Source organism: Panthera pardus, unplaced genomic scaffold, assembly GCF_024362965.1.
Source record: "Panthera pardus isolate Hobbes unplaced genomic scaffold, ASM2436296v1 HiC_scaffold_17, whole genome shotgun sequence".
Classification (NCBI taxonomy): Eukaryota; Metazoa; Chordata; class Mammalia; order Carnivora; family Felidae; genus Panthera; species Panthera pardus.
The window spans coordinates 106,589,227-106,602,271 of record NW_026526732.1 but is presented as its reverse complement, the minus strand read 5'-3'; the positions used below and the strand labels follow the sequence as shown (position 1 = coordinate 106,602,271).

At 43.3% G+C, this 13,045-nt stretch overlaps 2 protein-coding genes across 2 annotated transcripts; both read left to right on the top strand.

The window, feature by feature from the left end:
- Positions 1 to 3,813: 3,813 nt before the first annotated feature.
- On the top strand, positions 3,814 to 5,303 carry LOC109260166 (olfactory receptor 2B6-like). The gene has a single exon (XM_019438196.2). It carries the CDS (start codon positions 3,891 to 3,893, stop codon positions 5,010 to 5,012), a length of 1,122 nt encoding a protein of 373 aa, XP_019293741.2. The 5' UTR covers positions 3,814 to 3,890; the 3' UTR covers positions 5,013 to 5,303.
- A 2,122-nt stretch (positions 5,304 to 7,425) lies between these two features.
- Positions 7,426 to 12,527, top strand: LOC109260155 (ADP-ribosylation factor-like protein 2-binding protein). The gene is given in 5 exon segments (XM_053905317.1): positions 7,426 to 7,521; positions 10,576 to 10,832; positions 11,059 to 11,321; positions 11,324 to 11,583; positions 11,585 to 12,527. Coding segments are annotated over 5 exon segments (897 nt in total). The 3' UTR covers positions 11,606 to 12,527.
- The last annotated feature ends 518 nt before the right edge of the window (positions 12,528 to 13,045 follow it).

Genomic DNA, 13,045 nt, shown 5'->3' with positions numbered 1-13,045 from the left:
GGGGTTGACGCTGCACAGAACCCAAAGGAAATCCAGACAGCAGACCAGGGTCTGGGAGTCACATCTGAGCCTGAGGTCAGTCTTCCCCAACAGCCCCTCTCTGTCCCAAGCAAACAACCTGATAGATTTTACAGCCCAGCACCAGGTCAACAACGCAACGGTTTGGGGAGGGAAGGAGAGTCAAAATCAGAGGGAACCTTGCTTTGCTGCTCCATACAGTTGGGGAAGGAAGCATTCAGGAATAGAACTGTAGAGTAAAAAAATAAATAATTAAAAAATATTGATTTCACGGCCACTGACATTTTTGTTTGCGAAAACAATGTAATTAAGAAAAGTGTATTGGGGTGCCTGGGTGGCTCAGTCGCTTGAGCCTCCGACTTCAGCTTAGGTCATGATCTCGCAGTTCATGAGTTTGAGCCCCGTGTCGGGCTCTGTGCTGACAGGTCAGAGCCTGGAGCCTGTTTCAGATTCTGTGTCTCCCTCTCTCTCTCTCTCTCTCTCTCTCTCTCCCCTCTCCCACTCCTGTTCTCTCTCTCTCTCTCTCAAAAATGAATAAACATTAAAAAAAAGAAGAAAGAAAAGTATACTGATGTAAGATTCAAATCATATATTATTCAAATCTTTGCTTCTAAATTTACCAGATTTATGTGCTTGGGCAAGTCCTGTAGCCTCTTGGTGCCTGAGTTTTCTCTGTTGTATCATTTAAAAAAGTATTCTTACTTTAGGGGATTATTATGAGAACAAATGAAACATACATGTGAGGAGGGCTTATTATATGCACAAAATCGATTATATATACATACACAAAACTTATATACATTTATATATTATGGAAAGTTAGATACGAACATTCTGGTATTTGCAGATCCTTGTTATACATTATTCTGTTATAAGGAAAGCTATGGAGAAATGCAATTGTTTCCTATTAGTGTTGTTTACCTTTGGGACCTTGTATTTTCATTTAAATATGGTAAGATGTGCCTTTTCCCCACTCCTCTAGACTGAAATTGTGATTTACATTACCAAGTTTGTAGATAATAAGGTACTGCCTTCGTGTGGGAACCAACTGAGATCTGAAAGGCCCACCATTCAAACAAACCCAAGACTGTTTAGAACAAGGGAATCCAGTACATGGCATCCAGGCATGGCATCAGGCCGTAGGGACGATTCGTAGACATCACATTAAGAAGAAATATCTGAAGTGAATCACAGGAGAAACGAACACCAAAATATGGCAATAAAACACTTACAATGTTTGCATTATGAGTAATGTGGGCATATTTCACTCTGCCCTGGCTTCTTGGTCAGGGAGTAGAGAAGCAGCTGGTGTATCTAGTTCTGCGGTGACGAAATATCAGCGAGACCCACGGAGGCCATGAGTGAAAGGAAATCATAATGTCAAGATGCTGGAGTGATCTAACCCACCGCAACCCCAGAGGGAAGCATTTCAGAGCTTCAGGCTTTAACTGAATTCCAATTAATTAAAAGGTGGGAAATACCCATCGTCTAAACTTGGGTGTAGAAGTCACACCCTTACTCTTAGAGAGTACGTATTAAGTCCAGTCGGAAAAGGGGCCAGGTACTAAAACAAGGATATAAGTAAATACACACACACATATATAGGTATATGCACATAAAATAAAATGTGTGTCACAGGAGAATTACAAATACACTGTTCTGGAGGGTCAGTAAAGAGGGTGGGGCATACTTAGGAACCTTTTTAACCTGAGATGATGCTCACAGGACAGAAAGCAGTGGGTGTTCCCACAAAGTGGGAAGGAGAAGTGGGCTGGATTGTGGGCACGTCCGGATGGCTGGAGCCCTCGAGTCTGAGGCTGTGTTGTGATATAGTGTGTGGAGATTCACTGAAGAATTCTGAGCTGTGCATGGTCAGGTCTGAACTAAGGAAAGACTTCTCCAAACGTGCTGGGTCTCTGTGAAGGTGAGAACTTGTAAGTGGGGAGACCAGCTGGACAGCTAGAGACTATGGAACATGGAACTATATTCTGTGTCTGCTGTGATGTGTTTGAGTAGATACAGATTTCATGGATCGATGTGACAGACAGTGTGAAGGAAGAACTGGTCCCACTTGACAGCCTGGGACACAGGCAATTAAAATTCACAGATAAGGGTTCTGCTCTGGGCACTGAAAGAATTGTGGTTCTGTCCATAAAAAACAGACGCTGTGAGAGCGAGAAGGAGTCAGGTCTGGATTTAGTGACTCTGAGGTCTGGGCTTGAAGCAGACACGTTTCCCTGCTTTCTTTTGCCTTCTGTTATTCCCCTCTGTCTGATTTCATAACCCAGTGACAGCAGCATAGGACCCAGCCACGCAGGCACACGGATCCCACCAGTGGGGGGCAAGAGGAGAAGGAGGAGCAGAGGGGTTCCAGAGTTGTCCTCCTGACCCATCACCCATTGATTGCAAATATCACATACTCTGTGTACAGAAGTTAAGAAAATTCCAGTACGTTAGGGAATTCATGAGTAGGGAAAGAAATAATAACTATTAATAGCTACTGAATTATCAACATATGAAAAGAATTGAGTTACATGTGCCATTTACACTGTATCACTCTGTCCTATGAGAAAATTATGGTCCTTCTAAAGCTGAGAAATTGAACCACAAAAAAAGATGATGTGACATCTCCAAAGTCACACTCCTGCAAAATGGAATGGTCAGGTTTGAAGCAAGAAGGAAAATGCCTTTTATAAAATAACTAGAGAGAAATACAACACGAATTTGCCATAAATGGGAGCAAAACTGAAAGGAATTTAGGATTTTAGGGAATGGAAAAAGTACTCATTGGATTTTTTTTTAATTCCGCTATAGTTAACATGCAGTGTAATATAGTTTCAAGTCTACAACAGAGTGACTCAACATTTGCATACAACATCCAGTGCTCCTCACAAGTGCCCTCCTTAATGCCCATCATCCATCTAGCCCATCCCCCACCCGCCTCCCTCCATCAACCCTCACTTTGTTCTTTGTAAGTTAAGAGTCTGTTTCCTAGTTTGTCTTTTTTTTTTTCCTTTTGCTCATTTGTCTTGTGTCTTAAATTCCATATATGAGTGAAATCATATGGTATTTGTCTTTCTCTGAGTGACTTATTTTGCTTACATTCTACTCTCTAGCTCCATGCACATCATCCAATTGTTGCATAATAAAGAGCTGTGTGATCTGGATGGGAAGGTGCAGGTGCACCAGGAGGCAGGAATGTGTGACAGTGAGTGAGAGAGGAGAATAAGGTTGGGGGGGGGGGATTTAAATGGCTATCCTGAAGGGCTAGAAATTCATATTTAGCCCTGAAACTCAGGGAGCCAAACATCTGAACCTCTTTCTGGATGCCTCCCTCAGAGGTAAAACTTGCCTCACATTTATCCAGATATTTTTCAAGTAACATTTTTTCAGCAAGCGAGGTTTTGAGGATTGTTTTGTGTGTATATCATCCTGTTTGAACGTTTTGTTTCTTCCCTCTATTTAAAAATTTTCTGAATAGGATGAGCATTAGGTTGGGAAGGGGTGAGCGGCGTCCTAAAAGTGCAAACTCCCATAACGCAAAATCTGTGCAGGGCAGTTCCCAGGAAGACTGTGACCGGGTCAGTCTAAGGAAGGTCATCACCTGCTGACCCTCAAGCTGACCTCTGTTTGACTTGTATTTGGGAAGCTCCACCTCCTCCCCACTCTGCTTTAATCTGTACTCCATTGTTGTCGTTAAATATTCATAACGTGTACAGGTGATGGAAGTTCTATGAAACTTTTTGGAAGATACAAAATCCCGAAAGGGGTGAGTAGCTAACCAGACAGCACCCACAAGGGAAGCCACACTTCCTATTTTGCTGGTGCTCTCCTTATTCCTCTCTCAAGGATCTTTCAGTGGTACATTGGCAATGTTGACGCAACGTGTCACCATAATCAAGGTGCAGGTGCATATCACAGCAGAAATGGGAAGCCCAGCTCACCACCTCTTGTCCCTACTTCTCAGCAGCTCCCTCTTACCACTGACACCCGTGCCTGGCAGTGGGCACTTAGAGGTTCCAGCTAGCACTTCACCTGTCCGTGACAACATGTGGATCAACAATCAGAGCTCTCGAGATGACTTCATCTTACTGGGATTCTCCGACCGCCCCTGGCTGGAGACGCCACTCTTTATAATCTTTCTGGTGGCCTACATCTTTGCCCTATTTGGGAATGTGTCCATTATCCTTGTTTCCCACCTAGACCCCCAGCTTGACAGTCCCATGTACTTTTTTGTCTCTAATCTGTCTCTACTGGACCTCTGCTACACTACCAGCACCGTGCCACAGATGTTAGTCAACCTTAGGGGACCAGAAAAGACCATTAGCTATGGTGGCTGTGTGGCCCAACTCTACATTTTCTTGGCCTTGGGTTCTACTGAATGCATACTTCTAGCCATCATGGCCTTGGATCGCTATACTGCTGTTTGCAAGCCCCTGCACTACCCAATCATCATGAGTCACAGACGCTGCATCCACATGGCCACTGGGACCTGGATCAGTGGCTTTGCCAACTCCCTTGTCCAGTCCACCCTCACCGTGGTGGTCCCACGGTGTGGACACAGAGTGGTGGACCATTTCTTCTGTGAAGTTCCTGCTCTTTTGAAACTAGCGTGTGCTGATACTCATGTGAATGAGGCTGAGCTCAACGTGCTGGGGGCGCTGCTGCTTCTGGTGCCCCTCACCCTCATCCTGGGCACCTATGTGCTCATTGCTCGGGCAGTAATGAGGATCCGCTCTGCTGAAAGTCGCTGGAAGGCCTTCAATACCTGTGCTTCACACCTGCTGGTCGTGTCCCTCTTCTACTTCACAGCCATCAGTATGTATGTCCAGCCTCCCTCTAGCTACTCTCATGACAGGGGGAAGATCATGGCTCTCTTCTATGGGATTGTCACCCCCACACTCAATCCATTTATCTACACACTGAGGAACAAGGACGTGAAAGCTGCCCTGGGAAGGGCACTGACCAAGGAGTTCTGGGTCAAGACAGGATGATCTCTGGAAAGGAGACCCACAAAGCAAGGAGGGATGTGTCAGCCTTTCAGGGAAGATGCTGGGCATGAAGTTATGAGACAATGCTCCATCATGTGTCATGAAGTTCACAGATGGAGCAGGACCAGAAAGGAGCAACAAGTCTGGGTGACCTCAGAGCTGTTTTCCACTTATGAGAACACCTGTCTTACAATACGAATCCCATAAGGTCATGTCACCTTCCTCCCCAACCTTGGCTACTAGTTAACCCTAACTGCTGGCTAACTTAGTTTCAGAGGGGAAATTGGTGCAATAACTAGGCAAAAATATATTTAGAAAATATAGAAAATATATTTGGCCTGCATCATTTCTAAATGAATCCCCAAAAAATTAGAAATAATCGCATATTTAAAAAAACAACCACCATGCCACTGCCATCTTGAGTCGACTTTAATCAACACACATTGACACCATGCAGTCATCCTCTGGCATTTGGTGACCAACTGTGTCACCCATGAGGGCCTTGGACCCAAAAGCAAGTGAACACAAGAGGCATTGAGGTCAAAAGCATCTAAAATAGAAATATGCAAAGGGAAAAATCCATGAAAAAATTTAGAGTCAGTGAATTTAAGTACACATTATTTTGGTCTGAAACCCAAGTCAGTCTTTGTTATGATAAACAACAATGAGGTCATGGTCAATGAAACAGAAGTTACTCAGGGCCAAGAGACAAAACAAAGCACAGTGAACAGTGGGAAATATTCTAAGTCAAGAAACTGTACTAGTGACTAGAGAGTTTGACAAAGTAGCTTCTTTCACCATGTGAACGTGTCCTGCTTCAGTGTGGGAGTTAGGGGAATACGATGTTGAATGCAAAGCCTTAGTTCATCTATCAGACTTATTTTTTAAAAAATGTTTTATAACTCCTGGCTATAAATTGTTTCACACATACATTTTAGTCAAAATAGAGTGAATTCAGCAAAAACTCAATGCTATTGCCTGAAGTGAAAATCAAATCTCACATTTCATGAATGGGTATATATACCCCCTCAACGGAGTCATGTGTGCCTTTAGGGGACAAAATTCATCATCTTTGACTACAGTTCCTTTGCCACTAAAAAGGGGTGCTAACATTTGCCTTAATTCAAAGGTGTGTGAAATTATGTTCTTCACAGGACATTGACTTTAATTTTAATATTGTAATTCTGTTTCCTATAAACTAAATCTAGATAATTTTTTTAAAGTTTATTATTTTTGAGAGAGAAAGACAGACAGAGCATGAGCAGGGGAGGGACAGAGAGACAGGGAGACACAGAATCCGAAGCAGGCTCCAGGCTCTGAGCTGTCAGCACAGAGCCTGACACAGGGTTCGAACTCATGGACCACAAGATCATGACCTGAGCCAAAGTTAGACGCTTAACTGACTGAGCCACCCAGGTGCCCCAAGCAAATCTAGATAATAAAAATTTAATTCTAAATTCATAGAGCTCTAATGCATTTTCAATTTGAAGATTTATAAAATCATGGACTAAGCACTTATTCTGACTTATCAATACAATTTCTATGTCATTGTCTCCCTTTTAATACACATTATTGAGCTTTCTGTATAAAATTATCCTTTCCAAAGTCTACCCATCCATAAATACATTTAATAATTTTTACTTATTTCATTTCAGTTCTTTGTAGTTATTTTACACTAATGCATCAGAGTCCCTTAATAATATACACTCCAAGGTCTTAATCAACGTGAGTAATTTTCTGAGAATCCTTCAGTGTATTTTACAAGGTTCTTTAATTTGGGGAAATAAATACACTGACTGACTGAATTCTAGAATCTGGATTAAACTGGTATATGGCTGGGAACATTAAGGATGTATCAGGTTCAATATCCTGTCAGAGATTCTGAAAATTTGGAATTGCAAATGTTAATGATAACACAAAACATGCATAAAATCTCTCCCCGGAGATAAAATACTCTAGTAAATGGAGATTACCACATGCCATGGAGTACTTCCTAGGACCCTCCTCCCTCTCCCCCTCCCACATATCAGCATCAATCCTGCCATGGGGTATTTCCTTGGACCCTCCTCCTTCCCCTCCCCATATATCACCATCAATCCTGCCATGGGTATTTCCTAGGACCCTCCCCCTCCCCACATATCAGCATCAATCCTGGACATTTCTAGCTCAGCATATTAAACTTCATTAAAAAAAAAAAATCCACAACCCTAAGGGCTGTGTCCTGCAGTGGCTTCTGTTTGAACACTTTATTGTGTTCACTGCCTGTCAGGAGACCTCCTTCCCAAACCCCCCTGTAATATTCATATTTTAATGCCTTACATATCTGCAGATTTCTTTACAATGCTTTTGCATGATAAACATTTAGTAAATACACTAACATAATTAGGTCAAGATATGGCTCTTTTTTCCCTCCCCGATGCCCACTGCACTAACCCCCTTCCTGAAGGGACAGTGTGAGGCTCTGCTCCTGTTAATGATGTACCATGAACACATCACTGTCCGTGGCCCAGCTGTAAGTCAGATGAAGGTGGAACAGGGAGGAAAAAGCTTTTGCAAAATAAAGGCTCCTGGTTATACAAGGGAAAGACAGTCTGTTACCTCAATGTTTCTCCTTGGTTTCTTTAAACCACTAAAAAACTTTTTGGTTGCAGTGTTTCTCGAATTCATGATTCATTTTAACATGGAACCTCAAATCAATACTATCTAAAATATAAAATGTATCCTAGTATGTATTAAGAAAAAATGTTTATGGGATTAATTTATTAATTCTAGTAAAGCGGTATATCTCTCAGAGGGTATTTGAAGTCACTAGACAAAAATGCTACATCTTCTTGGGTTTGTTAGTTTTGTTTAAAGGTCTAGATAGACTTAAAAATAACTGAACATTAAAAAAACTATTTTGTATTGAAATGATCAGGGATATATTATTGTGTGAAAGTTGCATACATTTTTAAACAAAAACATGGGTTTTCAAAAATATTTAGTGCTGATGTGAGAGGCTGTCCCCAAACCCTAGGGATATATTTTGATTTATCTTCAGTATTATAGATATAGTAGAGCAAAACCCTAAGATTTAAGCAAAAAAAGAACTCAATAGCTACTTGCCGTTTGCAACTAAGTGGATGGAAATAGAGAGTATTATGCTAAGGGAAATTAGTCAGAGAAAGACAAATATCATATGACTTCACTCATATGAGGACTTTAAAATACAAAACAGATGAACATAAGGGAAGGGAAGCAAAAATAATATAAAAACAGGGAGGGGGGCAAGCCATAAAGGACTCTTAAATATAGAGAACAAACAGAGGGTGACTGGAGGGATGGGGGGAGATGGGCTAAATGGATAAGGGGGCTTAGGAAATCTACTCCTAAATCACTGTTGCACCATATGCTAACTTGGATGTATTTAAAAAAAAATAAATTTAAAAAAAGAACTGAATATTTAATTTTACAAATGTAATTAATACTTCTTCATGAATTCTGCCTGGTATTTTACAAGTTTATTTATTTAAATACATCACTAAGTGAATTATCGTATGTGTATTGCCAAGCAGGCAAATCAATTTGGTGCAGGGTTAAAATCAAGATTAAAAAAGAAATCTTTTTAACATTCATGAAAGTATTACTGAAACACTAGTGAATTGGTTAAATATTATATTGTAAAATTTTGCAAATATCAGTAAGTCATTAAATAGAAAAATGCTTTGTGATATAGAAAGAACAGCAGGCGAGCACATTCAATAGGTAAAAATATTTACGACAAAACAAAGTCATATTATTGTTTTTACGGAAGGAGAACTAGACAGTTAACCAACAGAGTCAGGAACAAATCAAGGTTTCCCTCTGATCACAATTTTTATTACTGTTTTGGATTAACCACCTGCTATAGACTGAATGTTTGTGTCCTTCCAAAATTCATACGTGGAACTTACTCTCCATGCGTTAGTATTTTGTGGAGGGCTGGGCTCCGGTGCCAGGCTGAGACCGGGTCCAGCAATGTTCCCTGTTGACTCAGCCAACCCGGTGGTTCCCCCTCCCATTCCCCCACTTTCAAGGGCATACGAAAGCCTTGTCAAGGCTGAGAAAGTTAATTCCTGAAGCCTGTAGTCTGCAGGTGTTGGCAGTAATGCTACCTCCCTTTTTCTACCCCGAGTCAGATAGAAACAAACATGGGAATTGTGTTTAGTTAGCAATCTATCAACAAGGTCTTGTGACCCATTCAGAAAGTTCACAAGGTACACAGAACTAAATGTTTTGGCTGTCAGTGATCATGTGAAACCTGTTTATTCTTAGAATGACCTGATCCATAAGAGTCTTATATTATAAAAGATTGTGTAGAGCAACAATAAAGCCGTCACTTGGGCCATCAGCCCAGGGGACCTTCCTGTTCCCAAACTTTCTCTTCTCTCTTTTTTTCTTGCATTCCCCTACCCTCAGGACCCTGACCTCGGTGTTTGTCGCGCCGGTCGCAACAGTATTTGTATGTGAGCTTTCGGGAGCTGATTGGGTGGAGAGGGGGAGACTGTGGATGGGCTCAGAGCCCCCTGGTCCCTCCTCCCATGAGCAAAGAGCACAGTGAACACGGCTGTCTGTGAACCAGGAGGCCCACACCACACAAGGGTCTCCTGGCTGCTTGACGTTGGAACTGCCAGACTCCAGAACTGTGATAAATAGATTTCTGTTCTGGATAAGCCACATCCTATCGTATTTTGTTATAGCAGCCAAACAGAATAAGAATAAAAGAACACCCATTGCCTTAAAAGAATTAGATTATTAAAAATGCGTAAACATTATAAAACAAGGAAGGCAGTGGCATTTTAATTAACTGTTCCAATAGTGAGGTTTCACTTATGTTGAAAATGTTCATTCCTTTACTCAGTGAATAGTTATTGATGTCACATGTATGTAAGCCACTGAACTAGAAGAGGCAAACTGAATAAGACATTGGCCCGTTCTCAAAGAGTACAAATCTAGAAGAAAACAGAGATGTGAATAAATAAGGACACAAAGCTGAGAGTCTAGAAAGACTCTAAAAGGTAAAGGCTGTAAAGGGTGAGAGACGACGTTGTGAAACAGAGACAATCATCTCTGGATCCTGCAGAGGGCCAGTGTCCAGCTGAGTGTCCACAGCACGGCGGTCGGCACGAGCCCGCAGGAAACCGTCCAGGCTGAGGGAGTGGAGGACACGGTCCCCGAGCTTACACAAGGGCTGGGGACGCTGTGACTTCCCCGCAGCCACACTTAAACGTAAGGATCATGGACACTGGGGTCGGCGCCCCGAAGCCCCAGCCGGGGCAGTAATCACCGTCAGCCATTCGCAACGGCCCTGGTCTCACCTAACAAATCCTCAAAAGAGCCAGCAGTATCAGATCGTTTCCGAGTAACTTCCAGAAAAAAGATGAAGACCTTTTATAGGGATATAAATATATCTACCTTCTAATTACATCGGGACCACGTGACTCGGGGAAATCAAATGTGAGTGTAAGTAATAAGTGTCTTCAAAATTCCTGTCTTCTGGGGGCGGGGCGCGCTTCCGGGCTGCGGGTAACTGACGCCAGTGCCTCAGGGCGGCTGCGGCGCGCAGAACCTGGGCGCCGAGAGAGGCCTGGCCCCGCGTGGGGTGCAGCCGGCGCGGCTGCCCCCGGGGAGCCTGAAGCGCGGGGCCACACACGCAGGGCCCAGCTATTTAGGCCGTGAGCGGCCGCGGCCTTGGCGGCGAGGCCTCCCAGGTGCCGGCTGGGGCGCTAAGGAGCGGAGCGCAGGCTGGGCCCGGGCTGCGGGCGGGATCAGAGGCGGCGGGGCTGGGGCGCCTCCGGTGGCTCAGTGGGTTAAGCGTCCGACTTCGGCTCAGGTCATGATATCGCGGTTTGTGAGCTTGAGCCCTGCGTGGGGCTGTGTGCTGACAGCTCGCAGCCTGGAGCCTGCTTCGGATTGTGTGTCTCCGTCTCTCTCTGCCCCTGCCCCACCTGTGCTCTGTCTCTCTCTATCAAAAATAAAATAAAATGTAAAAAATATATATATTTAAAAATATATTAAAAAAAAAAAAAAGAGGTCGACGGTCCTGCTCGCGCGTGGAGGAGAAGGAGGCAGCCGCGGCGGCGGCTGTTTTCCTAGAGAAAGAGAGCTTCGTTCTGTCCTTCTCTTCTGCCTCTGATGCAGAATTTGATGCTGTGGTTGGATATTTAGAGGACATTATCATGGATGACGAGTTCCAGTTATTGCAGAGGAATTTCATGAACAAGTACTACCAGGAGTTTGAAGACACAGAAGAGAATAAACTCACCTACACACCTATTTTTAAGGAATATATTTCTTTGTAGAAAAGTATATTCAAGAACAGCCGCTGGAGCGGATTCCTGGATTTAACATGGCACCTTTCACCACAACTTTGCAGCACCATAACAATGAAGTGGCTGCTGACCTACTTGACATGCTGCTCACGTTCACACATTTTCTGGCTTTGAAGGAAATGTTTCTGGACTACAGAGCAGAAAAAGAAGGCCGGGGACTGGGTTTAAGCAGTGGTTTGGTGGTGACTTCATTGTGCAAATCATCCCCCGTGCCAGCTTCCCAGACAGAATGATCTGCGGCACTAGGTCCTACCACCAGGCAACGATATCTTTCTGGACGTCGCCAGCCCCATAGACTGGAAGAGGCTTTGGCTATGCGACAGAATACATCTTGGAAAGACTGGCTCTGTTCCACAACTCTTCACTGACGTTAAGTATTGGTGGGTCAGAAGACAGTCTTCTGACCCTCCTAGGCCCCTGAAGCACCTTGTGTTCAGTAATCCTAGCACTCCTCCCCAAGTAGGCCCCTCGCTCTGGCCTGAGTCAGGCTCCTCTGGAGCAAGCCTGAGGCCCGCATTCCCCCAGGGACCCCTTCCCCAGCATAAGTGTTGGTAGGTCAGCAGCATTTGGAAGAACCCACCAGCTTCAGCCCTCTTTGGCTCCGCATGTCCATCAGGCTTTTTGTGTGCTCACAGCTTCCTGTATGCATCAGTTTCGGTCCTGCAGCCTCAGAGGGGTTTTTACCTGTGTGGGAACATTTCTCTAGGGTGTTCCTTGAGCTGGCTGTCCTCTGCAGCAGCTCCCATCCCAGCTAGTCCTGGCCGTAGGAATAACTGAGAGATGCCCCTGACCTGAAGCTACATGTGAAAATCACTTCCTTGTCTTGCACTCGGCAGTCCCTGCATCACTCTGTCTTCTGCTGGTCCTGATGTAGTCTGTTTCCAGAATTCTTTTAAGCATTTTTAGAAAACTATTTTTATAGATGAATACTCAGGCTAACCTAGTGGCTATAATCTCGGAGCTTCCATGATTACCTACTTAAAGATCAAAGTATTATATACTGTGTGCTTTTTAGCTATTATCACTATCAAAGCAAAGATGCTTTCTACGTTGGTGTACCTAGTTTACTGGCCCCAATGAGTGTGTGTTTATGCTGGAAGTAGGCTAAAAGGTCTCCCTTTCTTACAGCATGTTAAGTGTTCGTACAGGTTTGCTAAAACGCTTTCTGTTTGTTAGGTTTTCTGTTGGAGTAGGGACTCTGCAGTTCCTTCCTCCTGTTAAAATCTCCCTACCAAGGCAGTGTTCCGCTGGGCTGGCTCAGCATGAGGAGGAGAGAGCAAACAGCTTTAATAGTCATATGTATGCTTTGATTTAGCACAATGTTTCATAGAAATTACCAGAAAACATGATGTCACATCTCTAGAAAGAAAAGACATAGTATTTCAATTCTCAATGTGTACCTTCCATATTTTTTTAAGTAAAAATAAGACTATACTTATAAAAAAAATCCTGTCTTCTGGAAAACAGTGTGGAGGTTACTCAAAAAATTAAAAATAGAACTATCCTATGACCCAGCAATACCACTGCTAGGAATTTACCCAAGGGATACAGGAGTGCTGATGCATAGGGGCACTTGTACCCCAATGTTTATAGCAGCACTTTCAACAATAGTCAAATTATGGAAAGAGCCTGAATGTCCATCAACTGACGAATGGATAAAGAAGATGTGGTTTATATATACAATGG

Excerpts from the sequence above, each read along its gene's own strand:
- LOC109260166 (XM_019438196.2), top strand. The coding sequence starts at position 3,891 with ATGTTGACGCAACGTGTCACCATAATCAAGGTGCAGGTGCATATCACA.